Below are 27,223 nucleotides of genomic sequence, written 5' to 3'. Positions count from 1 at the left end.
CTTGGCGGGGATAGAGCCATAGGCAAAGTGTTGAAACCTTTTCGAGGGAGAAGTTTTAAATATGTTACGCCATTTATACTTTTACCTTCAAACAAAGGGAACCTGACATTCAGATCTTGGTGTCACATGGGCTGTGTCTGGAGGGAGGAGAGACAGACCATGGCTAAAGCTCTGCACTTCACATTCTCTCATAGAGGGTGTCGGACTAGGGCAGCTAATGCGCCATTCGTTATGCACAACACAGTTTTGAATTAAGTGCGTGTGTATTTAGGTATTTTCAAATTGTGTGCATCTCTTTCATGTGTAAGCTCATCATGGTTTACAAAACATGGGTTTGCAGAGCAGAGTAACATCCAATTCAAAGCCACTCTTGTTCTGAGCTCAGGTGTTATAGATGGAAAACAGTTCCAAATCTCGTTTGCACATTGATACCCTCTGTGGCTTAGGTAAGTCTCTTAGCTTGGGGTTTCTTAACCAGTAATCTGTTAACTGGCAGCAATCCATGGGAAAAAGCGCTTAATTTATTGTGAGTCACAGATTTTGAGGGTGAGACACAGGATCCCAGAACACTGGTGGTCTAAAAAGAAAGATTAAAGGAGTATTACAGTTTCACAATATAATGAATTTGGAATTTTCAGGTATCAAGAAAAGAAAACTAAATACCAGCTTGTTAATTCATTGATAAGACTTTTGGACAGAGGAGGTGGAAAAGTTGTAGGACAATGACCACCTTCCAAAATAGTTGCTTGGTTTAGTAAAAAAGGGAGTAAACCCCCTTCCTCTAACCCAGTGGTTCTCAGCAGAGGGAGGGGGAAGCTCTCCTTTCCCACTCCCCAGGCGTATTTGCGATGTATGGAGACATTTTCGGTGGTCACAACTCGGGTGGGGTTTGTGTGGTTGCCACCCAGCGAGTAGAGGCCAGGATGCTACTGAAACCCCGCAAAATGCAGCACAGCCCTCCACGGCCGGGGATCATCCAGCTCAGAATGCCAGGAGTGCCCAGGAAGAGAAAGGCTGGCCCAAGACAGTGATGTAACAAGTGGACCTAGTTCATCCTAAATGGGAAGATCCCTGACATCCCTGGAATGCAACAGTGCCCTTACCCCAGGAATTGGTTCTTATTTTGGAAACTTAGGCTGAGAAATTCAGATTTCTGCCTCATTTGTGTTTGCTTAAGCAAACAGTTTCCTGTATACATTTGTATACTGTATATTTGTATACTGTATACTTTTACTGTACAAATGTATACTGTATACATTCGTATACTGTATAATGTATATTGTATACATTACATTTGTAAACTGTATACATTTGACATACTGTCCTGCCTCACATTATCACCACCTTAGTGTTTCTTTAAAATTGCAAGAAAAATGTGCTTGTGATCTTGTTGACTTTTTAGAACACATTAGGACTGGTCCTCCAAATAAGCCATCTCGGCAGGGCCAGCTCAGCCACTGCGGTAGGTTGAGGTGGTCTTGATGGAGGAGGGTGAGAAAGTGGGACCCCTCCGCATTTGTAACAATGGCCTTTGACATAAACTGCAGTCTGGTCGTTTCTCAGCTGCTTTATCAAGAGTGAATGGAGACGACTTCAGCCAGAAAAAAGAAAGAAGTACTGACAATCACGCTGTTACATGGATGGACCTTGAAAATTGTATGCTAAGGGAAAGAAACCAGACACAAAGGGCCCATATTATGTGATTCTATTTTTTTAATATATTTTTAAAAGATTTTATTTATTTATTTGACAGAGATCACAAGTGGGCAGAGAGGCAGGCAGAGAGAGAGAGGGAAGCAGGCTCCCTGCTGAGCAGAGAGCCCAGATGCGGGACTCGATCCCAGGACCCTGAGATCATGACCTGAGCTGAAGGCAGAGGCTTAACCCAATGAGCCACCCAGGTGCCCCTATGTGATTCTATTTCTATGAATAAGCAGATCCATAGACCCAGAAAGCAGATCAGTGGTTGCCAAGAATGAGCAGGAGGAAGAATGGGAAATGTCTCTAGGTTGCGGGGGTGGAGGGGGGCAGATATTCTTTCAGGGTAATGAAAATGTTTAGGAATTAGATAGTTGTAATGGTCACATAACTTGGTGCATATATTAGAAACCACTGGATTGTAATTTAAAGTGTCAGATTTTATGGTGTGTAAATCATATATAAATTTTTACAAATGCAAAAAAAAAGCACGTGAATGGAAGAAACACTCCTTGTCCTTTAGTGTCTCCACAACAGGCTCTTTCACTGCTGTCACAGGGCTACCACTCATGGGACCACGCAGGCCTCCAGTTCTCTGGCCTCTCATCTCTGGTTATGACCTCAGAGTTCCAAGTCTCCAGTCTTGGGCTGCTAGCGGCCACTGGAAGCATGCAGGAGGCCCTTGGTCCCACTCTGGCTCCATCTTGCACTCTGAAGGGGTGTAGGGATGGGAAACTCATCTTGGCCTGGCTCCGTTTAGTCTGTGCAGGCTCCAGAGCGGCTCTGGAATTTAGAGGTTTGGAGTTTGCATAGTCCTTTTGTTTATTTAGCTTCCTCCAAACTGTTTGATTTTCTTTTTTTGCTTCTTCTGGCTTATTCGGTGCTTGATTCTTTAGACTGGGAACTATTTGAATAAGATACAGCAATTTCTTGTAGGAATCTAAGCAGTGGCTGTAGATGAAGGGTGGAGAGGTGAGTGCAACACGAGAAGTGTGTATACTTTATTGTAGCAGGAGACACGAAGAAGGAGTAAAGGCAGGCTCTGGAGAAGGCAGCAGAGAAGCAAGAAATAACTTGTCAGTAATAATTTAATAACTAAGGAGAAGGGAGCAGATAAAGAATTAGATATGGGCTGCTTTTATACTGTGGAGGTTTAAACTTCTAGGAAACCCATGGCTTCTCTGTGTATAATAGAACTTCTGTGTTCCAGGTCATGCAAATTAACTAAGTATACTATCTATTTAGTTCTCCAGACAGCATTTGAGATAGTTGGTGGACTCTCTATCTTATAGGTGAGGAAACCGATGCTCAGAGAGACCAAGTCATTTGTGTATTCGTGAGGCATTCACATGAACAGTTGCTCCAACCACAGGACAATTGTAGATTTATACCTGGCTCTTGGTCCCTAAGGCATGGGATCTTTTCTCAGGGCTGACCGTTTAGTGGAGAAACATTTCAAGCCCAGAGAGTCCAGAATCATGGAGGGAGCTAGGAGACCAAGGTCAAAGTCAGAGCTGGGTCCGTGTGGAACCGGAAGCCTCGTGCATTCCCAGATAGGTAGCCATGGGATGCCAGTGCATAGCTCTCTAGCTCTGTACCTTTGCTTTGAACAGATTGGATGTGATTTGCTACTGAACCAAGATTGTACCTTAGAGGATACAAATCAACCATTGCATTTTGTTTTCTGTAGGAAGCCAAAAACTGGAATATTGATGCTAAATATGGGCGGCCCTGAAACGCTGGGGGATGTTCACGACTTCCTTCTGAGGCTCTTCTTGGACCGAGACCTCATGACGCTTCCTATTCAAAAGTAAGATATGTCTAAGCACCTGTGCTTCTTCCTAACTTATGCAGTCCCTCTTGCCTTACGTGTACCTCAGTTCTTTAGTTAAAAAAAAATAAATGGTTTTAATACATATCTGGTAGTGGCTAGAGCAGCATTGTTATTTTCCATTAGGTATAAGAGAGAAATGGTACTGCAAGAATTGCAGTGGAGAGAGAAAGCAAGTGGGTGGTGGTAGAATTCCCCTTGAGCCCTTTCTTTCCCAGAGCTCCGGAAATTGCAGGTGTCTGACACAGCTGATGTCCCTTTAAAGATTGTTACAGACTTATTTGTGCTTGGCACTCAATGGCTGATTAATACTCAGGGAAGCAGTGATTAGTATGCATTCATACTGTGACTATGGACTGTGGCTCTCCCCTTTCATCTCCCCCCCAATTTATTTATTCCCTTCTCTTTTAAAATAGGTTTTTGTAAAGAAAAATGTATACATGCATATGATAAAAAATGCAAATAGCAGAAAAAACGTTCACAGTAAAAAGCAAGTATCCCTTTCCTTGGGATTCCAGCCTTCCAGTTACCCACTGGGAGGTTACAGTTGTACCAGAAATAGAGAAATCTGTAACTGTACAGGTATCTTTCTGGTTACATTTAGAACTAGTTTGTGCATATGCAAGCATATACATATCTTTATTTACAGATATAGATATATAGGTATGCATGCACATGTATATCCTCCCGGTTCTAACACAAATGTGAATGTACTTATGTCCATTATTTAACACTTTGCTGTTATTTTTTTCTTTAAACTTAATGTATCTTGGAGATTGGTCCAGAACACATTACATAGATCTGGCTTATTGTTTTTTTTCCATGACTGTATAGAATTGCATTGTTGAGTCATACCTTAATTTATTTAACGTGTGGCTCATGGTGGACATTTATCTTGTTTTCATGTTAAAATGAACATTCGTGTGGTTTGTGTACTTCTTTGCTCACAGATGCAAATGTATGATTAATATGCGTTTTCTTAAAGTAAGAGGAATATATGCTTCCCAGTGTCTTCTATATCCCACTTCCTACTAGGTGTAGGATCAGACATTGCTAAGACAGTGGCTCGCACGCATCTAGGGTCTGTGCCTGAATGTTCGGTGTCCTGCTTCTTCAGGCTGTGTTGCTAGAATGTCACGTGGGGCAGAGGTGGCCACCTCTCCGAGAGCGTTTAGTTTGCTGTCTACTCAAGGGCAAAAGAGCTGGCTGTTGTCACTCAAGTCTTCTGTTTTTAAAGGCTTGATATACTTAGGCTCTTCTTATAATTTTGCTTATCTTTTCTATTGAGTAGTTTCTGAGGTTGCTCAGGTGGAATAAGACCCACTTAACTACCTGTTAAATGATTTAGCAAGCTGGCGCCAATCATCGCCAAACGTCGAACCCCCAAAATTCAGGAGCAGTACCGCAGGATTGGAGGCGGGTCTCCCATCAAGATGTGGACCTCCACGCAGGGAGAAGGCATGGTGAAGCTGCTGGATGAGTTGTCCCCACACACAGGTACTTAATCACCGTCTCACTGGCCTTGTTCTTGCAAATCAGATCTGAAGACCCGATCACGACTGGGTGGTAGGTGCAGTTCTGGGGGGTTCCTGTGTGATGCATGGTCCCTTAACTCTCTCCTCCAGGTATTATCCTTTGTTGTGGGCCATGTAGCCTGTTACTTCCTTATGTTGCAGAGGAAAGAGCAAAAGATTTGGAACAATTAGTTTCAAAAGAAAGTTTGAGGGGCACCTGGGTGGCTCAGTGGTTTAAAGCCTCTGCCTTCAGCTCAGGTCATGATCCCCGGGTCCTGGGATCGAGCCCCACATCAGGCTCTCTGCTAGGCAGGAGCCTGCTTCCCTTCCTCTCTCTGCCTACTTGTGATCTCTTTCTCTCTGTCAAATAAAATCTTCAAAAAAAAAAAAAAAAAAAGGAAGTTTGAGGTGTGGGTTAAGTTGAGCTAGATCATAAGAAAGAGGCCAGGGGCACCTGGGTGGCTCAGTGGGTTGAGCCTCTGCCTTCTGCTCAGGTCGTGATCTCAGAGTCCTGGGATTGAGCCTTGCATTGGGTTCTCTGCTCAGAGGGAAGCCTGCTTCTCTCTCTCTCTCTCTCTGTCTGCCTCTCTGCCTACTTCTGATCTCTCTCTCTGTCTAATAAATTAAAATTAAAAAAAAGAGAGAGAAAAAGAAAGAGGCCATATACTATGAAGAAAAGATGCAGATCTCATTGTCCCGGAAAGAAATCATTGGGAAATGGAACAGGGCTGCTGTTAGTGCCTTTCCTTTCTGTGCAGAAAGCTAGTTAGATGAACAGAGCAGAATTTGTTAGTTGTCAGGGCAGCCGTGAGACTGTAAGCAACTTTCAGCAGCTGCTCTTGGCGCTCAGCGATACTGGCTAGCATGAGGTGCTGGAGGACTGCGTGCAGCTAGTAACCATCCTCTGAGAACCTCTAATGCAGAAGAAGAATGTGCAGAATGAAACCTTAACTGCATGAAAAGAATTGTAAGTGTGCATTTAGCTGCATTCAAGACCCATTGCATGCTGCTGGACACACCATCATTCTTATGTATACTGAGACAAGAAACTCTGTCTGCTAATCCTAAGACAGCATCTGTTGCAGACGTGGGCCAATATGAGAAAGTTAAACCAAGAGATGTGCATGTAATACGTGAATTACAGATGCATTTTGGGGCTTCAGAATCAGGACAGGAGCATGACACAGTGAGGACCCTCGAGGACAGCCACCCCTCCAAGCGGGACCAAAAGCATTTCACTTTGCTCTGAGAGAGCAGCACTGAGTGTCACCTCAAGCTGCTCTCAGAAGCCACCACTTCCCGTCACACACAGGGACAAAGGCTCTAGCTCAGCTCATCTCACTTGGAAAATTGTTCAGTCACGCTTCTGAGCATCGGGTGTGCTTCCTGCCTTCGCTGGTGGCTCAAGGGCATTTCCTACACAGTTCAGCCATGTGCACCACAATGTGTCTTGAAAACATTAGGTGAGGAGAGCTTGGCTGTGCCCTACTTACACCTACCTGTTAGAGAACAAGCCCCCTGGTCCTAAACAGTTTATCACCATAAAAGGTTTAGTGTGAATCAGACCTTCAGTTGCTGTGCTGTCTTCAGTGGAAAAAGAGGGGGCAAGATGTCATTTCTGTCTGTGGATGTAATAGAGCAGTACTCGTCACCACCAAGGATCCGGCAGAGCTGTCAGCCTCGGAAAACCCCAGATGGAGGGCATCCTTCTCATCTCTTCTCCCTAGGTGGGGCTGCTGGGTTGTCCAGATCATACCGGCCAGCCAGGGACTCAGCCTCCCAGCTTGGCCTGGAAAGAGTCCCGTGAAATGAACTAGATATAAATCACTTACTATCAAACATCTGACTATTTTAATCTGTGGCCATTTAGTACAAAGGAAGTTATATCATCTAGATTCTAGGATTATTCCCTGCTTTGGTAGGGGCCAAAGAATAGTAATATCTACGTCATGTTTTCATAGTCAGAATCGTGATTTTTTTTTTTAAAGATTTTATTTATTTATTTGACAGAGATCACAAGTAGGCAGAGAGGCAGGCAGAGAGAGAGGAGGAAGCAGGCTCCCTGCAGAGCAGAGAGTCCCATGCGGGGCTCGATCCCAGGACCCTGAGATCATGACCTGAGCCGAAGGCAGAGGCTTTAACCCACTAAGCCACCCAGGCGCCCCAGAATCGTGATTTTTAAAAGATCGGTTATTAAGCATTCCATCTTACTGAGACTTATCTGAAAGAGTAAAGTCTATTATTCTTCCTTGTAACTTTGGGGATAAGTTTAGGGTGTCCGCTCTGTGGCTTGCCTCTCCAGTCCCTCAATCGTTACTAATGTGACAAGAAGTCATCTTTCCTCCCTCCTCTCTCGCTCCAGTCACTGGGAAGTACCTGCTCTTTTCACGCGGTAATCCCACTTCCATCCATTCCTAAATCCAGCCAGCTGGCAGGTGTTTGTAAGCACTGACCACACTCAGGTACGGTGTAGTGGTAAGGGATGAAGTACTGAGTACGTCACACCCTTACCTTCATGGAGCTCAGTGACCTGGTCATTGTCACCGAGGCAGGGAGTTGTCTCAGGCTGCTTTTAGTTTCTCTGGATCTGGGAACCTTGTCCAGGGCCTGGTCCTGGGAGGGCTTTGGTGCTGATGACCCTTTGACCTACCACTGTTCTCTGTGGCCCATACTTGGGACCCTCGGAGCAGGCAGGTTGAATTATTGCTCTCTCCTGCACCGTAGATAGCCACGTAGCAGTTTTGGCAGACCGCTCTGGGGCTATGGTAGAGAAGCTTGATGAGGCCCAAGACTGGCCATCCGTTCATTCATCTGTGGTGCCCCGAGTGCCCTGCACTGTTCGATGCTGCCTTTCAAAGTCAAAAAACATGGTTTCTACTTATGAGAAGCTTCCAGTCCAGGGAGACCCTACAGTTGCAGCCTAGTCTGCTTAAGGGGCAGAGAGAAAATCTTTTAAGATTAGCTGGAGAAATGCTACACAAAACAGGTGGACCAGTGATCACACAGAATGCAGATGGAGGAAAAATGGAATAGTCTTGAGGTTTGGAAACTGCTTTGGGGGAGGTTTGTGCTGAAGACCAAGATTATCAGGTGTGGCTCTACCAGGGGCCTGCCCAGATTACCTAGAAAGAGGTTCCTTGTCCTGCTGTCTAAGGCTTGGCAGAATGGACCTGAGCCAGCGCTGAGGACCCAGGCCCTCACCTCTTGGTGTGGATTTTCCTTCCTCCTTTCTCCGTCCTTCCCGCCTTCCCTCTCTTTCTCCTTCCTCTTCCTCCTCACACTTTCACACAAAACCATCAAGTATACTTTTAAACTATGTCTATTTGTTTATTTCTATTGTGAGAAAGGGCTCTTTACACAAAATAGTGCGATGAGTACGAGCAGGTAGAAACGTTTCAAACTCTTGTTTTTTTAGGGAAGTAGCTGTTGCTTAGTAGCAGGTGTAGAGATCTCGGCCTGCTCTGGCTTTGTGTAGAACTGACTGTTAAGTCCTACGGTCAGTTTAACGAGGGGATATAACTTGGAATTGGTGTCATGTGTTTAAGCCGCATTACAGGAATTGAGGGAAGACAGAAGGAACTAGATGAGAAGCGTAATCATTTCATGAAAGTCTAAATCTCAGACACATTTGAAAAATGATAGTTTGGTTATGTAGACTGTGACTGCTTCTCAGGCAGCTGTAAGTATGCGCTGTGCTGCAGAATAAGTGAGTGGTTCTTTACAGGGTGAATGGTGGGGAGGAGCATGGGCTTTCTTCAGGTGGAGCTGGCTTCCCTGGGCCTGCTTGTAAGAGTTCAGCCAGATGACTTACCCCACTAAGCCTCATCTCGAAAATGGGGGTGATCACAGAACCCAACTCCTAGAATTATTTTGAAGATTACACAAGATAATCATGAAAGGCATCAGCCTGGTGCATGGTACATGGTAAAAATTCAGTACATGTGAGCCTTTATTATGATTCGTTGTTGGCCTAGGGCTCCTGACATGATACAACTTGAAAAGCATTGCGCTATTTCATACCTTTCTCTCAAAGAGTCATGTACAAATCAGACATTTGATCTGTGGGCTGGAAAGGAATGAAGTTTCATGGCTCAAAAATTCAATCAGTTCTTTTTTTTTTTTTTTTCTTTTCCTGGTCACATGTCACCAAAGACTTCCGGGTGGTTGGTGGCTACTGTACTCTGTGCAGGCCATCTTTAAATGGAACAGTCTAGCAAGTCTTATCTGTTCCTTGCAGAATATTTTACCCTCCCTCCCTTCCAAGTGAGGGCACCACCCTGCCTTTATCTGCTGGGGCACTCACTCCACCTCTCTTGCCTGCAATATTGGAGGAACTCCTGGCCCTAGGCATTTAGGCTGCAGGTGGAAGGAAAATGCTGGAAGCTGGTTGGCTGGTAGTGTTGGAGGCTCTTACCCTAGCAATCTAGTCATACGATTGTCTCAGAATAGATCAAAAGGCAAATTCCACTTCAGCCTCAGCTTAGGTCCCCTAGAGCTCCTCAGACAGGGGGGCTTGGGAGCGTGGTCGCTGACGGTTCTCGAATGAACCACATTGTCATCTGCAGTGAGTCAGTTAGTCATTTGGACTTTGCTTACAGCATCAGGCGTTCTGGAGTATTTTTGCTGCAGTTCATCATTTTACACACGAGAACATAAAATTGGTAGCCTCGAAGGGACAGACTGCTGAAAGGGTTCCCTTATGTCGCTTCCTTCCTCTCTGCGGTCCCTAGCCAGAGGCTATCAGAGCAGCTCGTCCTTCCTATGCACATACATGCTTCTCTCTCCTTTCTCTCGTCCGCTCCTGTCCTTGGGAACATGTACCCCTGACTGCCCATGGCCTGTGTCCCGTCAGTCAGGAACTGTTTATACAGATACACGAACGTGCACCTTTTCTTTCACTGCAGCCAAAATGTTTCTTGTGGCTATTTTTGTGACCCATACTTAGTGCAGCCCCTGCTCACGCTAGGACAGTAGCATCATCTTGGTTCTGTTACTGCTTAACATTTGTGTTGTGTATTCCCAGTGTCATCCCTGAGAGGGAGATAGCTTTGTCCTGTGAAATGGCAGGAAACTTTCAGTTTCATGATTTTCTAAATGCCTAAGAAATTGTGTGCTGGCGGGTGTTTTTAAGATCCAGAACAAAAAGATGGAGAAGGACAAGGGATGGCTGGGAGAAGGGGTTTGTAGGGAATGTACAGGGAAGGCAGGCAAGGGTGTACGCCGAGCTGGGCTGTTACTTCAGATCCGGATGGGTGTCTCGAATGTAAGCTTTGCTGTTGGGTTTCTCTTCTATATTAGATGAGAGGAATCATTTCAGTCGTCTGTTATCCGGGAACAGCTGTTGAGTATCCCAGAGCTCACAGAGGTGACCTGGAGCCTAAGGGAGCAGGAGGGAACAGGCCGGGTGGAAGCAGGCTGGGGTGGGGACTGGAAGGGGCACAGGCTTGGGAGGGGCGAGACCCACATTCAGGTTCAGCTCCACCGTCTGCTGGGGTAACTTTGGGTAGGTTCATTAACCTTGGAGAGTTTCAGTTTCTTTATCTGAATAATGGTGCTTAAATGAAAGAAAAAACAGAAGCAAAGTGTCCACCATGGTATCTGGCACATCAGAGGAGGTTATATTTCAAGAATAAGTGCTAGCTCTTTCCTTCCTGCCTTTGAGTGTCTCTTCGCTCAGTCAGGAGCAGAGTAAAGACCAGAAGTTTGGGTTTTAAAAAACACTGTGCTCAGCAACGTTGTGGGGGTGGGGGCGTGGAGGTTGATCCCAGAAAATAGTGCCTAAAAGTCCCAGCACTAGCAAAGACTGGGTAAGATCTGAGGAATATTCTAAACTTATCCCCAGTATCAGCCTCCCAGGACATTAGGTTAACTGTTCTTTGTTCTGGGCTTTGCATGACGTTTGGCACTCCGAGGAATCTATATAAAGATTAATACTTTCTCCTTTCCACACATGCCTCCTAATAGCCCCTCACAAATACTATATTGGATTCCGGTACGTCCATCCTCTAACAGAAGAAGCAATTGAGGAGATGGAGAGAGACGGGATCGAAAGGGCTATCGCCTTCACGCAGTATCCACAGTACAGCTGCTCCACGACAGGTGAGCCTTCCCCTTGACCGTGGGTGCGCAGGGGTGCCGGGCCCTGGCAGCCATCACCAGGGAATGCAGCGGGAAAGGATAAATCATTTTCCATCTGAATGGCAAATCTAGCCTGCCCGCTTGAAACACGAGAGTGCAGCTCAGTCCATTTGAAATCTCAGGGTTTGTCTGTCCCTGAGTTATGGGCCAGTCGGCTGAGAGTCACAAGCAGTGGGTTTGGAAGGCGGTCACCGCTCCTCGGTGCTTTAATGCAGTTGGGTAATGGAACGTTAAGCCACTTTTTATATTTGCGTAATAAACCCTATTTTTATGGCAACCCTAATATTCTCAGTAACATAGCAAGGGTGATAGCTGTTTCCATTTTGAAATCAGAGGTACCCAGGTAGCATGAGAAATATTGGTATGTTTTTTCATTGTGCTTTATGTATGGGTTGGTTTACTGGTTAAACCAAAGCCCAGCTTGATGTTCCCTTTGTAAACTTCTCTCAGTGTTCTAGATTTTGGAAAATATTACTGTGTGTTGTTTCCTGTATATTTAGATGGAGCAGGAGAATAGTCATGTTTGTCCTTCTCTGTAGAATTGGTAGCAGGTAAAGCTTCTACTGTTGCCCACAAATACATTTGTTTGCATTCTGTTTTAAGGATTGGGCTCAGCACATTTGGACTCCCAAATTGTTTTTGGGTGTTAGTGCATACTATTTCTATAATTATGAAGAGAAGCAAGACGCTGTCCGAGGAGATGTTCAAAGCCTATTGTATGCCTCAAATGTTCGCTCAGAGTCCCTATGAAAATGCCTGAGTTCTCAGACACCCTCAAGAGTTTGAGTTGCAGCTTCTTTTGGAAATATACCTCTGCAACCCAAAATGTCTGCTAATATGTTATTGGAGAAGGAGTCAGATTTTATAAATATCTAAGCATAGCTTTGCCTTGCTTTACACAATAGACCTCAAACGTAGGTGTGCCTGGGAGGCTCAGTCAGTTGGTTGATCATCCGGCTCTTGATTTCAGCTCAGGTCCTGATCTCGAGCCCCGAGTCAGGCTCCACGCTTAGTGTGGGGCTACTTCTCCCCATCCCTCTTCTCTTCTCCCTGCTTGTGCGTGCTCTATCTTGCATGCCCTCAAATCAATACATAAATGAATGAATGAGGGAAATCTTTAAAAGAAATGTATACTTCAACTGTAGGTGTCTGCTCTCAAAATTAGACAAGTTAAGAAGATGATAATTTGTATATCAGAGGATTGACTGGGTTTCCTTTCACAGCTGAGTCTCCCAGTGGGTCTCAGGTGTTAGAGTCTTTGCGCCCTTTCCCTGGTCCATCTCACATGAAAAGGCAGGTACATCTTCACTCAGAGATGCGAAAGCCTTTGGGAAGTGCATCCATTCTTGGAGGCCAGGAGAGTGTTATTTACCTGTTGTATCATGTAGACACACGTTGTTGGGGCAGAGCCAGGATAGCCTGTATGTCAATCACATGCAGTTGTTTTGGTTCTATTTTCCCCTTCATTACTACTTTGGGTAGTTTATCAAATGTTTCTGAGTGACCCAGAAGAACGGATGTGGCTTCCAGAAGTCCTTCTGTGGCTTCAGAAGTCCTGAGGATGATATTCGCCTGTACAGTGTGGCTTGCAGTGTGACTTAGGCTGGGGACACTGGGATTTCTGGAGAGATTGTTTTCGAACATGCAGTGGACTCCATTTGGATTTATCTGACTCATTGGATTCTGGAACGAAACTCATTTATCTTTTTGAGAACTTCAGTTTTAGGCTAAGTGTACATTTGATTTAACTATGGGCTGTATCCGGGCTCTTATTTTAATCTGGAGACATACCAGATTAACAGCCTTCATCATTGCAGAAACTGGTGCATTGCTGTTGGGAAGCAGGGAAATGCTGTGGAACATTTACCCTGTGTTAACATTGAGAAAGAGCCTCCGTGTTAGGATTGGTTGCATAGGATTAGCCTTGGCCCACGTGGCAGCTCCCCTCGGCCAGGAAAAAGTGCCATTGAGCTGGCACCATCTGCCTTCCTTCAGCCTTTGAACTTTTGTGATTTTGACCTCTTGGTTAAAAATACAAGTTTTGTTAGATTACTGGTAAGGATTTGCTACCCATTTAACTTAACCCTGGGGAATGATGATAATCTTGTAGAAGCAGATAAAAATAGAGAATGTTTGTGCAAACCTAAATAAGCTAGTCTTCTTATTAACAAGTCATTTAAAAAGATGGCTATCAATACTGTAAAGTAGAAAATAAGCATCTCATAATATTAAATAAAAATATGCCAAGCACTCGGGATACAAAATTGCATACATGCTAAAATTACAATTTTGTGAAACAAAACAGCTGTACAGGAAAATAATAGGAAAGAAAGAACTCTGCTAGAATAAAACGATGGCTGTATTAGCATGCTGGGTCATGGCCATTTTCTTTTTTCCTTTCTTCCCCACCCCTTACTTTTTCTGCTGGGGCTGATTACCTTCATAATAAGGGGGGATTAACATGCTTTCAGTTGTTAGACTTCGTTCCTCAAAATGGCGGCGGTTATATTTCATAAACCCTCTACCATCCTGTTTCTTACTAGAAATGGCCGCATTCCTCTTTGAAAGGCCATCGCAATTGATTGCTTTTTAGTGATCTTCAGTTGCAGGGTAGTTAAATCTATCTGCATTTTAGAGCATTGAAATGATTGTAATTAGACCAATTCAGTACAGAAGCAGTTACCTATGTTGAACTTACTGCCTCTACTAGTCTGTTTTTCATTTTCACTATCATCAACACGCATCTACTAAGTGGTCCCCTGTATGTTTCAGGCAGCAGCTTAAATGCCATTTATAGATACTATAACCAGGTGGGCAAGAAGCCTGGGATGAAGTGGAGCACCATTGACAGGTGGCCCACGCACCCGCTGCTCATTCAGGTAAGCCGGCACTGGCCGCAGCCCCTCGGCCCAGGTTCTGGGGTGGGTCAGGTTCTTGTCCCTGCCTAGCGGGTGGTGCCCTTACGAGCCGTATTGTTCTCTTGCTTAAATTGTGTGCTGGGGGGCAGGGAAAGAGGTATTAGAGACTCGACTTGTTATGTTAAGAGAAAATAAATTTGAAGATTAAAGGTTAGAGTCTCCTTTCTTCGGATCAACAGTGTTAGTTACAAGCTAGAGCAGAATTATGTTTTCAGTTTTGTGTTTCCCAATAACCAGGACATGAAAGATTATACAAAGTGTTTCCAATAATTTACATTTATATATTGAATGACTGACAGATCCTGTATTTTCTAAATCTTTTAAAAATGACAAAAATTTTAAAATTTTTCAAGGTACTAAATCTAACTGTTCTGACATGAAAATAGATTTAACATTTCTGGGGCGCCTGGGTGGCTCAGTGGGTTAAAGCCTCTGCCTTCGTCTCAGTTCATGATCCCAGGTTCCTGGGCTCGAGCCCCGAATTGGGCTCTCTGCTTGGCAGGGAGCCTGCTTCCCGCTCTCTTTGCCTACTTGTGATCTCTGTCAAATAAATAAAATCTTAAAAAAAAAAAAAAAAGAAAGAAAATAGATTTGGAGAATCAATTAAAACTACAATTCGAAAGCCAGAAGCTTTGAGTTGGTGTTACTATTTACTTTTTGCCATTTGTACTTGAGAGTAGTATTGGTAATTGCCCTAAAATGTACAAATGCAGTTTTCTTCTGTCAGAGGAGATTTCTGCCTTTGAGTTAGTCTAGGTGGGAGACATACGAAGTGATTTAGGTTTCATCCACTTTGTGTTTCACTCCGTGGACCTTTCTCTGGCAGAACAGTCCGGAGTCCCTTAAAAGCTCACACCACTAGGTGGGGCCAGACGTCGGTGAATGCGGGCCTGCAGACCGCTCTCCCCTGCAGCAGGCCGTGATCCTTAGGCACAGAGGTGATGTCAAGGGTTAACACTTAGGTGGAAAAACAGTTTTAAGTAAAAATGAAAAGGAGGTGCCTTCCCTTAGGGATGGGTGTAGTTCTGCTTTGATGGTCCCCCACCCCTTTGCTGTACGTGTGGAAAGCCCAGCCTGCCCCTCCCAGTTTGCTCTGGGCGGCCTGCGACTGGGAGCGAGGGCTTTCGGGTCAGCGCTGACATGTGGTAGCAGAGAGCGGAGGGGTCTGCACAGCATCTGCCTGCCCTGATCCACCGTGCAATTAGGTTTGCATTAAAATTCAGCCCTTTGAAAGGGGGAAGCAGAAAGACGGAAAGGTCTCTTAACTGAGGAAGTCTCCACTCACAAAATGAAAGGGAATTTTCGGGGCATTTATCTGCCCTTCTAGATGGTGTGATTGAAGGCTCTAAGAGCCGCCTGCCTCCTTCATTCCGCAGCGAGATTGCGCGTGGAGGACCCCGCAGACGGACTGTAGGTGATCTAAGCAGCCTCCTCCTGGCCCCTGGCTCCTCGGTGTAGACTACGGCTTAGCGTCTGTTGCAAGCCGGAACAAATTGTGTTTCTGCTCACTCTTCGGTTAGAGGAGAAAACGAAAAATGCTAACAGTTTTTAGAAACAAAAGTTTATAGATAGGTTTTATGCTTCGTGTCACGGAGCTGACACGAGGAGATTTGATATCTAGCAGAGATTTAAAAAAAAAAAAGTCAAACCCTAATCGGAAATTAAAAATACAGTTAAAAACAAACACTGAAAATAACACCTTACTCTACATTTCTACTTGTTTTAGGTAGTAATTACTTGAAATTGTCATTTCTCTACTGCCATCCCTAATAGCGCTGTGTGGCGAGCTGCCGGGGTGAAAGGGGTAAGCATAGCTTCAGGTTCAGACTCTCATGTAGGCTTCGCAGCGGGTCTCCTTCCCCGGGCTGCTGTCCGTCCAAACACAATCCTTCCTGAGCACCCTTCGTTTCCAGGCACTGCAAGACCACCAGAAAATACTGTTGTTGTTGTTTTTTAAATCTATATCTAATCTAATCATATTTACTCTGTAGATAAAGTATAAATTTTGAAAGGAAAGTCTCTGGGCACCAACTTGTACCTTCGTGCATTTTGTCACCAGATTTGGAGGGGTTGGAGAGATTAGTAATACCGCAGGGCTGATTAGGGAATTATTTGCTCTTCTTATAGTATCAACCCTGATATATCAAAATACCAGCAAGCGCAAAGGTACGTGGTTCTGGTAAATCATCCTTTATGATTTTTCAAAAACCTTTCTATTTGGAAGTTTTAAACATGCAGAAAAGTCGCAAGACTAAGAATAGTGCAGGGACTAGACTCTTTGCCTAGATTCACAGATTACTAGCATTTATTCCACTCCATCACTGATACACTCTGTACATGTGTGTGCCTACAGTTTTCTTCTGAACCTTTTGAGAGTAACTTGTCTCTGTAAAACCACCCTTGACACCTAAATAGCAAGGACCCTCTCCTCCATAACCATGATCCAATATTCAATCTCAGTAAATTTACCATTGATACTTAAATTCATCTGATCTACATTCATATTCTGATTCTGTAAATTGACCCATTAATGTCCTTCGTAGCATTTGCTTTCTGAGTTAAGTGACGAAGAATGATTAAAGTAGAAGATGAAAGAAAGCCTCTTCACATCGGGTATTTCAGCACCTATTGATGTAGATCGGAAAGTGCCAACTAGACGGAGGGAATTAACTGGTCTGGTGGACAGAGCTTTGGAGGCGGAGGCGGGGCCTGCCTGGCAGCCTGGGTCCCCAGATGTGACTGAATGGCCCCCAGGCCGGCTGCCTCTTCCCCCCTCTGTGAATTTAATGAGAGTTGGACAACCTCTCATCTGTTGTTATGAAGGTTGTTACGAAGACTGGCTGAGGGAGGATACTGGGCTCAGAAGGAGAAGGTCGTAAAAATAGAATAGTATTTTCTTATTCCTCTACTATTTGTGTCTAATGTATTTTAATGTCATAGGCCTGAAAGCCAAACTGAGGAAGATTTAGAAAGAGCCTGTAAGCTGTTTTCCTGCTAACCGAGCAAATGAGAGGTCTTAAAACAACTTCTCCTTCCCATCTGTGTCTTCTTTCCATCTGGAAGTGTGCCCTGTTCCTCCCGAGGGGAAGCAGATCCAGAGCGCTCATTTTCAGTGAGCCATTAGCGAGCTTCAGAAGTTTCCCATCAAATTCCCTAGGCCCCTGAAACCGTTATGAGCCATTTTCATGATGAACCAAAGCGAGAAGAGGCTGTACTGTTTGCAATTTTTTAAAAAGAGAGTGCCCGTTTCTGAGGGTTACCAGGAGATTTCTGTCACAGCTCTCATTTGAAACACATTTTCTTTTCTTCCTACTTTGCTCTTCCCGCCTCCTTCTCATCTTCCTTTCTTGCTGTCCCCACAGTGCTTCGCAGACCATATAGTGAAAGAGCTGGACCGTTTTCCACCTGAGAAGAGAAGGGAGGTGGTCATTCTGTTTTCGGCTCACTCCCTGCCGATGTCTGTAAGTAAGAGAGTTTCGTTGGATGAGTGGTAGAGGATTTCTGAATGTGCAAGCAGGACCCAGCTTCTCAAACACCCTGAGCCCAGTACAAGGATGAATTCTAGCATCTCAGACTTACCTAGGTGCTCATTTTAACTCGACTCCTTTCTTGAAACCTAATTATAATTAATTCAAATTATAATATTGTGGGTAGGTATTGTCCTAATAACCCCCTTTGAAATGATAACTGGAAGGTGTATTCATGAGTAGGGATTTTCAGTACAGGCGGCAGGTAGAGGAAGGCTGCTTTTGCCTGCCCCACTGAAGGAGCTCATCTGATGTCAGGGTCAGTCAAGCACTGAGGGCCTCTAGTCACGCTGAACTATCTTAGGTCCCATTCTTTTATCAAGACTGGGTAGGGGCTATTTGAATTCCAGGAATGATTACAGTTTTTAATCTGCTAGGACTAGAGCCCACATTTTAGCAAGTGAATACGGAGTGTATCACCTTGTGATCTGGTTGCTCCTGAGTTTTTCACGTTATGCTGGGTGTTCACTGAAATACCACCTCCACGCGCCCTCCTCGTTGCGCATGTGCAAACGAGAATGCCTGAGCTAGGGTGCTGGGTGGTACGGAGATGTGCATGGAGTGAGCAGCCAGTTTCAGCAGCTCAGGACTATCATCGTGCCCCAAAACAGGTCTTTTGAAGCCGGAGGGGTGGAGAATGAGGTCTTCGGAGGTGCCATTTAGGGCTTAACTCCTCAGTTAATGCAGTTAACCTGTCTGGTGCCACGCTTCTAATCGGTCTTTACTGCCACCTGCTGGTCACTGGGGTCGAGCCCTTACAGCTTTTCCACTCCGCCATCCCCACCCCCCGGGGCCGGTTGGTCTGTAGGTGGCTTGGGAGAGAAATTTCTCTCTTCTGGAAGCCTGCCTATTTTACTTTCACAAGTTCATAGCCTCTCTTCTGGTGTCATGCAAATCCTCTTCAAATGTGCGTCCCGCTGCTCCGCCCGCTTCCTTTCCGTAACCGTCACCGTGCTAGGTGTGATGAGGCCACGTCCGAAGGGGAAGCTCTTGCACCGGGAGCGGAGGAAACACATTTTTCTACGTGAACGATTCCGGGTGCTGCCTGCCCTTCCCTCACCGCGCGCCGCACTTCCCTTTCCTTCGTCAGGGACGGAGCGTGCCGCCCAGGGCCGCTGTGGGACTGAGGAGTGGGTAGTGAAGGGAGAAGTCTGTTCAGGGGGGCTCTGCTTTTCCCCCGGGCTTGCTTCTAATGACTTTTTCCTCCTTCATGACTTTTTAAAGACTCATTATTTGGAAGTAATTTTAGACTTTAGGCAAAGTTGCAAAAACAGTACAGAGCATAGGGTAGCCTGCATATATACCCTCCCCGTATGGCCCCTCCTGCTGACATGTCCATAACCATAGCTCCTGACCCAAACCAGGAAGCTAACAGCCGTGCGGTGCCCTGAGCCAACGCCAGGTGGATCAGACTCCACCACTTCTCCACAACGGTCCGTTTTTGTGCTGGGATCCAGTCCAGCATCCCATGTCACATTTCGTTGGCACATGTCAGTGTCCCCCAATCTGTGACAGTCCTCATGCTTTCCCTGTCTGATCACGACCTTGATACTTTTGAAGATTGATTTAGTGGAACGTCAGTCATTTCACAGCATGCTCCTGCACTTGGATCTGTCTGCTCTTTCCCCGTGATTCGACTGAGGCTCTGTAGCACTGGGAAGAACATCCCAGGGTGCTCTGTCCTCAGTGCGTGGTGTGGGGGTACATGATGACGACACCCTACCACTGGCGATGTCATCCTCGGCCATTTGTGTAAGGTAGTGTCTGCTGGATTTCTATGTTGTAAGGTTACTGTTTTTCTCCTTGTAATTTCAAATATCTTAGGTGACACACTCTGAGACTACGTAAATGTCTTCTTGTTCCTTGACTTCTGCCCACTAATTTTAGCATGCTCCAGTAGATCTTGCCGATAGCACTTATTTCTGTGCTGTTCTAATGGTGATTTTCTATTTCCCTCCTTCATTCTGTATTTAGGTTTCTAATGGTTTCTAAACTAACTTTTAGTAATATCATAAAATAGTTTATCAGTATTTCATTTCAACAATATTTATTGAGCACTATTCTATCCACTGTATTCTAAGCACTGTTCCTTCCACTGTCAGAGGATATGGGAGTGAACAAAATAGAAGTCATTCCCCCCAGAGAGCAGGGCTGGGGGACAGATAATAAACATAGTACAGAAGAAAATAGTTCGGTATGTTAGGAGGTAATAAGTGGTATGGGAAGCAATCAAGCCATGCAAGGGGTTAGGGTGCCCGTGCACAGCTAAATATTAAAGCAGTAAAAATAAAATTCCTGTTGAACATTTTAAAGAGTATTAGCACGCTGCTGCGTCAGGACCAGTCAGACATTCAACAGTGCACAGAGCACTCAACTTGCTGTCTGTTGCTGGGGGGGGGGGGGGGGGCATGGGGAAATGAAAGGGATTAGAAGGCGCAGGTGGTATTCTCGAGGAGTCTGGAGTCTGAACCCCCGTGCTGCTTCTCCCCTCTGTCTTACTCCAGCAGCACTTGCCCCTGTGTTGACTGGCCCCATGGATTCAGTAGGTCCATACGCCATCCATACAACACTTGCAGTCCTGCTTTCCCTACTTCAGATGGGGAATGGAGAGACCCATCCCCCCATGAATAACACAGATGTAGAATTTGGCATATTCCTAGGTACTTGGAGATGCATGAGTACACTGTTCTCCTTTGGCCTCTGAAGACAGAGATCCAAGGAACGTTTGGCGAATGAGCTCAGATCGCATCATCTTTAGTGCAGAAGACAAAAGGGGGACTCTGGTCACTGGATCACAGCACCTCACAGCACAGCCTGAAGCTCTTAGAACCCTTCATTGTGTTGGCGACTGAACACTCGTGTGTCTCCGCTGCAGGTGGTCAACAGAGGGGACCCCTATCCTCAGGAGGTGGGCGCCACTGTGCAGAGAGTCATGGATAAGCTGGATTACTCCAACCCCTACCGACTGGTGTGGCAGTCTAAGGTAGGTGGTTTCCTCACGCTTGAGGGCAGTCAGCAATTCCAAGGACGTCTATTTTAGGACTTGGTTATAAAATGATTCGGTTTGGCTCTTTCATATACACAAAATGTTCTTTAACCTGACGGCTCACCATAAGCAGAGGAACTCTGCAAGCAGCACAAGAAATGGACAAGAAATCAAGTGACTAGTTGAATTTCATTGACTTAATGTATTATTTTTTGTTGTAATGACAGAAACTGTGACGTATTTATATTATGCCAACTTCGAGAAGGATTCAAGCTTAATACAGAAATACTGAAAGCCACTAACATAGATGTAAAGCGAGGCCCTCGCTCTTACCAGGAGGGGTGTGTGTGTGTCCAGGGCAGTGGGCTGTGGTGTGCCACAGACACAGGGAGAAGTGGGTCCCCGTGTGCCTTCCATTCTCCTTTCTCACAGGTTGGTCCGATGCCCTGGCTGGGCCCTCAAACAGATGAGACTATCAGAGGGCTTTGTGAGAGGGGAAGGAAGAACATTCTTTTGGTTCCAATAGCATTTACCAGCGATCACATTGAAACGCTGTATGAACTGGACATCGAGTACTCTCAAATTCTAGCTAAAGAGGTGAGTGTGATTATTAATCCCATTCAGGAGCTGTGATTTGTTTTGAAAGGAAACTGTCTTTGCAATGATATAATTGTATCATTTAAAAGTATTGCTCAGTGGTTAGCAGAGGGAGGTGGGTGGGGCATGAGGGAAGTAGGAGGAGGGGTTCAGAGCACAGCCTGTCCTGATGAGCACTGAGTAACAGGCAGAACTGTTGAATCACTATATTGTATATCTGAAACTAGAACACAGTTTGTTAACTACACTGAAAAAAAAAATTTCGTTACATTGTTTGCTATAACTTTTGCATGTACCGTGGCCTCCTAATTCGGGGTAACACTTAGCCTGAGTTCATCTGCACACATCAGGGTAGTTCTATGTCAGCCCAGCGGTGGCGAAGCACTTTTGTTCCGGTGTGACACCTGGTTCGCAGGCATTACTGACAACAACATCATTTTGTCCAGTGTGAGTCCTTGTACTACCTGGAAGTGATAAACTACATTTTCTTTAGAAAAAAATAGTTGTTCTTCTCACCAGTTTGGAGGAAAAGAATTGTATTGTGCTATCATCCCTTTTCTTGGCCTGATGGTGCCTTTTACTTGGGGCTTTTACACGGGTTCTTGGTGGGTTTTGAGGCATAGAAGAGTCCTTGTCATTTAGGAGGAGACCGTGGAATGAACAGCGAAGCCGTGTGTGTGCTAATTCCCTTGACCTCTTCCGTACACTTACTTAATTAGCTGTTTGTGGCGGTGTTGTGATCAATCTGATTGCTGAAATAACAAATACCGTCCTTAGTGTCGTGTAATCTAAGATGGATGTGAGTTATCATTCACAGCAGAGAAAAACTTACTGTTCTCCCATCTCACGGCTTTCGAAGGCCGGCCTGAGACCTGAATCCAGTTCATAGCATTGTTTCTGTGGGGAATGGTGGTAACTCGAGGATCCAGGAAATGCTTCCCCCTCTCATCTTCTGCCAGAACTGATCCTGGTCCTTCGCATGCGTGATTGATGGAGGCCCGGCCTCAAAGGATACTTCACCCTCTCCGGGACTGGGTGGCAGGTGCGGGGCAGGGTGACAGTGGGTTGGGGACAGCTTTAGCCAGCACCCAGCCCCACAGGTTTGTGTTTATGCAACGCATGCTGGTCCTCAATCAAACGCCGAGGAAGTCAGAGGGTGCATAAATTGCTTGTCAATAGTTCTGATACAGAATTTATGGTGAAGTTGTAATTGGCTAAAGTGAGGTTGCAGGGTTGTCTGCGGATTTCATGTAGTGGTGCCTTCCATATCCCACCCTGACCTTGACTAACTGTGAACTTGCTAAAAAGAGATGTGCAAATATAGGTCATTCCAGTGTGTTTGGAAAGTAAGTTGTGTTTGTGTTGAATGATAATTCACATTCATTAATATCACTAAACCGAGGCTATTCCTCAGTAATCAAATGCATTATTAGTGACCAATAAATTAGACCATAGAGAGAATAAAGAAAACCGTCTAGCTACAGTTTATTTCATTGTTTTGTTGGGAGAATAGACTGTGTTTAAAACGACTTTCTTTAAAAAATAATTTGGAGTTTTTCTTAAGATGAAATGATTGCTTTTTGGTAATACAAAATAAATAATATAATAATAAAGAGCTCAGACAATTCAGAGGAAGTATTGCATAGAGAGTAGGGCACATTCAGAATCTTACCCCTGAGACGGGCGCCTGGGTGGCTCAATCTGTTGGGTGTCTGACTCTTGATTTTGGCTCAGGTCCTGATCTCAGGGTTTGAGATTGGGCTCTGCATTGAGTGTAGAGCCTGCTTAGGATTCTCTCCCTCCCCCTCCCCATCCACTGTCTCTCTCTCTCTCTTTTTTAAAGATTTTATTTATTTATTTGACAGAGAGAGAGCACAAGTAAACAGAATGGCAGGCAGAGGGAGAGGGAAAAGCAGGCTCCCTGCTGAGCAAGGAGCCTGATGCGGAGCTCGATTCCGGGACCCTGGAATCATGACCTGAGCCAAAGGCAGCCACTTAACCAACTTAGCCACCCAGGCGACCCCCCCCTTAAAAAAAAAATCTTACCCTGAGAGATGTTGATATTTTAATAAAAATAAGTCCCCTTTTTCTCTGAATATTTATGAATAAAATACCATTTTTGCATGGTATTTTATTCATACTGTTTTGTAACCATTTTTTCCCCTTAAAAATATATTATATGGACCTAAATCAATAAATGTAATTAGATCTACATAATTATTTTAAATGAATCCTTGATCAATATATATTTAAGATATTTCCAACTTTTTACTTCCTAAACTGCTCTGTAATAAACATCATTTTCTTTTTTTTCCCATTTATTCTCTTAGAAAAAATTCCTAGAAATGGAATTTAAATGTTGATAGATGTTTTACTAGATTGCCCTACAGAGTTGTGTCCTTTGACTCTCCCAACCAGAGTGTTCAAGAACACTGCCAGCATTGGTGGTCTTGTTGTCACTGACTTCCACATGGAGCTTTAGTATATAGTCTCCTTTTTTCCTTTTATCTTTTTAAAAAGATATATTTTTTATTTGATACAGTTTGCAAGCATGCTCACATGCGTGCAGGGGGGCGGCAGGGGCAGGAGGGACAGAGGGAGGGGAGAGAGAGAGAGAGAGGGACTCTTGAGCAGACGCCCTGCTGAGCATGGAGCCCGATTGGGGCTTGATCTCAAGGCCCTGAGATCATGACCTGAGTCAAAATCAAGAGTTGGTCGCTTAACCAACTGAGTCACCCAAGCACTGTGAATACAGTTTCTTTTTGGGTTGAGAACTATGTGTTTGCTGAATCACCATTTTTCCCATGCTGGTTAAAGTTAATTTAAAAGATGAAACAACTGAAAAGCCATCGCAGCATTTCGGAAAGGGAAAGAGAAGATTTTGGCTACCTGAGTGAACAATAATTAGATGTTTCTTAATTATTTGAGAGATAATCAACTGGGTATTTTGGAGGGAAGCTAGGTTGATAGTAAAATAGTCCTTGGGTTTTATTTTGGGTTTTTCTATGTAAGAATATATTTAAAAACCCCACTCTGCATTGGAAACCATCTAGGTTCAATATACCTTAAATTAATCTACCTCTTTTGGCAGTTAGAATCAAAACAGGCATAAAGATTTATTTAATTAAAGCAACATTCTGCTTAGGTAGAGCCTGTCAAAGTGTGTATTAGAAAGGTAGAATAAAAAAAGAACAGTAAGCAGATTTGAGTTCCTTGAGAATTCTGTCAAATACAGCCTCAGAAAACGGTTTAGAAATTGAGCACCTATGGGGAAGGTAGTCGGGAGGGGGAAGGAATAGAAATTGAGAGCAGTTTTATGATAACAGAGGTGAAAATCAACATCTGTGTCTGGGCCCAGGACTGTTTTCATTTCTGAGCCGTCTGGGAACACTTTAGAAGTCAGGCTTTTAAGCTGTGTATGCATCTAAGTCCATTTATTTATTTATTTTTTTGTAGCGGTTTCTTTAAAAAAAAAAAAGGAAAATAAAACGTGTATGTGTTTTTCCTTCTTTTTCTCATTTGATTCAGTGTGGAGTTGAAAACATCAGAAGAGCAGAGTCTCTTAATGGAAATCCATTGTTCTCCAAGGTATCTATAGTGTTACAACCATTTTAGTAGAACATATCAGAGAGAAATCCTCTGAGAAACTCTTACAGAATATTGGTTTTCTCACATATTAGAACATTTTGAGTTCCAATTAATTACAAAAATAAAATCGAATTCTTTATACTCTTGCTCCTTTTTCCTTTATATAGCCCCAATTTTCTTACTTCTACCCATCTATAACTATGACGGATTTAAGACCTGCCTTCCAGAGGCAGGGTTTAGCACGTAGGGTAAGAGGATGTCCTCTAAAATCTCTATTTTAACTTTTCTCTAAGCCGAGGGTCCTTAAGAAATGAAGATGTTAGAGAATCCAGTTCAAAGCAGTCATAATTCACATAAAAAAGCAACCCTCAGCCATAGTGATTATTGGGGCAGATGGGGGCGGGGGATGTGTGGGGACACAGCAGACGTTTTGCTTCTGAGGAATCTCTGCTTCTTGTCGCCCGTCCTGCAGGCCCTGGCCGATCTGGTGCTCTCACACATCCAGTCAAACGAGCTGTGCTCCAAGCAGTTGACTCTGAGTTGTCCGCTCTGTGTGAATCCTGTCTGCAGGGAGACTAAGTCCTTCTTCACCAGCCAGCAGCTGTGACCCCCGCCAGAGGGCCCCGTGGCATTAGGCAAATGCCCAACCCCCAGATGCCCCTGTTGCAGAGGAGATGTATTTAGAGGTCAAGAAAGAAAGTTACACTGGTATCTGTACAGCCCTTGGGCACAAATTGTGTGATTTCTTGAAGAACAGACTCTGAAATCCTTATTGGGGTTTTCTATTTTTGTATGCCGGTACAGTAAGCATTTATAGTCCCCCTCTGTGGGTAGAGTTACCAGTTTGGAATGTCCACTGGGCTATTTAAAAAATGAGTTTTAAAAAGTTATCTGAATAGATGGACACATATTTTAAATATAGATTTTGGTTTTATTGCCCCCAACCCCTGCAAGGATAGTTGTGGGCTATCAGCGTGCATGAGCTCTGTTTACAGTCTCGGGCAAATAGTTGGTGGTCCTTGTTTTTGAAGGGAACGTAGTTGAGCAAAGGAAATATAATTTGAAAAGGAACTGTTACCTGGCCTCTCCCTAAGCCCGTGGGGCCCAGAGTGCCTGTGAGGTGGCGTGGTTGCCTATAATGTCTGTTCCTGCCAGTGATGTCACAATTAGTTTGTCATTTGGGGACTTAACATGTGAACCTTACTTTCTTCACCCTAAAACCAAATCAAGTACAGACTCTGGAAGCGCTTTAAGATTCCCCAGGCACACAAGGCTGATAGACATGTAGAAATCCAGCGTTTGTCATCCGTGCTCTGTGGTGCCACCACCAGGAAAGGGGGCTCCCCCTGCTTCCTGTCCCCAGGGCTGGGGAGGCCGGGAAATGCTCACGACTTGCTTCAGCTTTAAAGCTTGTCCCAGAACCGAGTGAACCTTTCTGTGGAACATCTTCATTTTGGTTGAATGTCTTCTTTCTGCCTATTTGTTTGAAGCATTATTTTACAAAGTTAGCTATGTTTTGTAATCTTGAATTCTTTCTTAACTTAGAATTTTTATTATAAAATTATATAACCCTCCCACTAGAACTTTGAATAGTAGAGAAAAGAGAAATAACCACTCTAATGCAATAGCCATTAATCATGTTGTTATATCTCATGCCATTCCTTTCCTGTGGATATTTTTAATGCTACTGTAACCTTGAATTTATGAGTGAAAAGTTGTTCTAAAAATGTGGAAATAATGTCAGATCAGAATCTGATCTCCTATACCTGGATTTAAATGGGTTTAAAAAATCTCTGATGGATCCGTAATGAACTTGTAATGATTGCCTTCTCTTTCCTCCAAGCTCTAAAACTTTGTTCTTCAAAAGAGCATGTCTTTGATGTTTTTAAAGCCAGTTCTGAAACTGAAGTGTTAGAGGAGTGATAGATCTTCTATATTTGGGATTTACTATATTAATAAATATTATCACATCATTAAGGTTTTAACAATTTGATCCGTGCTCTCTGTGAAATCAAAACTAATGCAAGTTAGTTAATAATCAAAATTATTAAATAGGAGGAATTTACTTTGGGATACAAGAAAAGGAACATGCCGTCTATTTTAGTTAATAATTTTCCCACACTGATAACAGCTCTGAAGTTTGATTAACAGGTGCATTTTTTTCCAAATTTGTTTTCCTGTTAGTAGATTGTGTTTCCAGAGAAAGGTGCAAGGCATGGATAGTCGGCTGTTTCCATCAGTTTTGGGGGATTAACTTCAAGGTAGACCAGGTGACTGTCGCCCTGTGGAGCAGATGCTCTGGGTCAGTGGGATGGCCCTGGAAGGCAGGATATGCTTAGAGCCCTTCTCCCTGCGGCACATCTGCTAAGGGCCTGCTTCACTTTGATTGTATTATGCAGATGTTACAGAAAACTCCAATTCAGGAG

General features: G+C 44.3%; 1 protein-coding gene across 3 annotated transcripts in view; it reads left to right on the top strand.

Annotated features, from left to right (window-relative positions):
• The window catches only part of FECH (ferrochelatase), a 32,495-nt gene extending 5,725 nt beyond the window's left edge, over window positions 1-26,770 (top strand). For all 3 annotated transcript variants that reach the window (XM_059409734.1, XM_059409732.1, XM_059409733.1), the window contains 9 exons: window positions 3,389-3,508; window positions 4,878-5,026; window positions 11,008-11,142; window positions 13,954-14,060; window positions 17,462-17,560; window positions 20,502-20,609; window positions 21,045-21,209; window positions 24,738-24,797; window positions 25,270-26,770. In XM_059409734.1, coding sequence (XP_059265717.1) covers window positions 3,411-3,508; window positions 4,878-5,026; window positions 11,008-11,142; window positions 13,954-14,060; window positions 17,462-17,560; window positions 20,502-20,609; window positions 21,045-21,209; window positions 24,738-24,797; window positions 25,270-25,404 — 1,056 coding nt within the window. In that variant the 5' untranslated portion in view covers window positions 3,389-3,410 and the 3' untranslated portion in view covers window positions 25,405-26,770. The remainder of the gene's footprint in view (window positions 1-3,388; window positions 3,509-4,877; window positions 5,027-11,007; window positions 11,143-13,953; window positions 14,061-17,461; window positions 17,561-20,501; window positions 20,610-21,044; window positions 21,210-24,737; window positions 24,798-25,269) is intronic.
• Window positions 26,771-27,223: the final 453 nt, after the last annotated feature.

This window comes from Mustela nigripes, chromosome 8, assembly GCF_022355385.1.
Source record: "Mustela nigripes isolate SB6536 chromosome 8, MUSNIG.SB6536, whole genome shotgun sequence".
NCBI lineage: Eukaryota > Metazoa > Chordata > Mammalia > Carnivora > Mustelidae > Mustela > Mustela nigripes.
The sequence above is the reverse complement of the archived record's forward strand: the minus strand, read 5'-3'. Positions and strand labels throughout refer to the sequence as shown.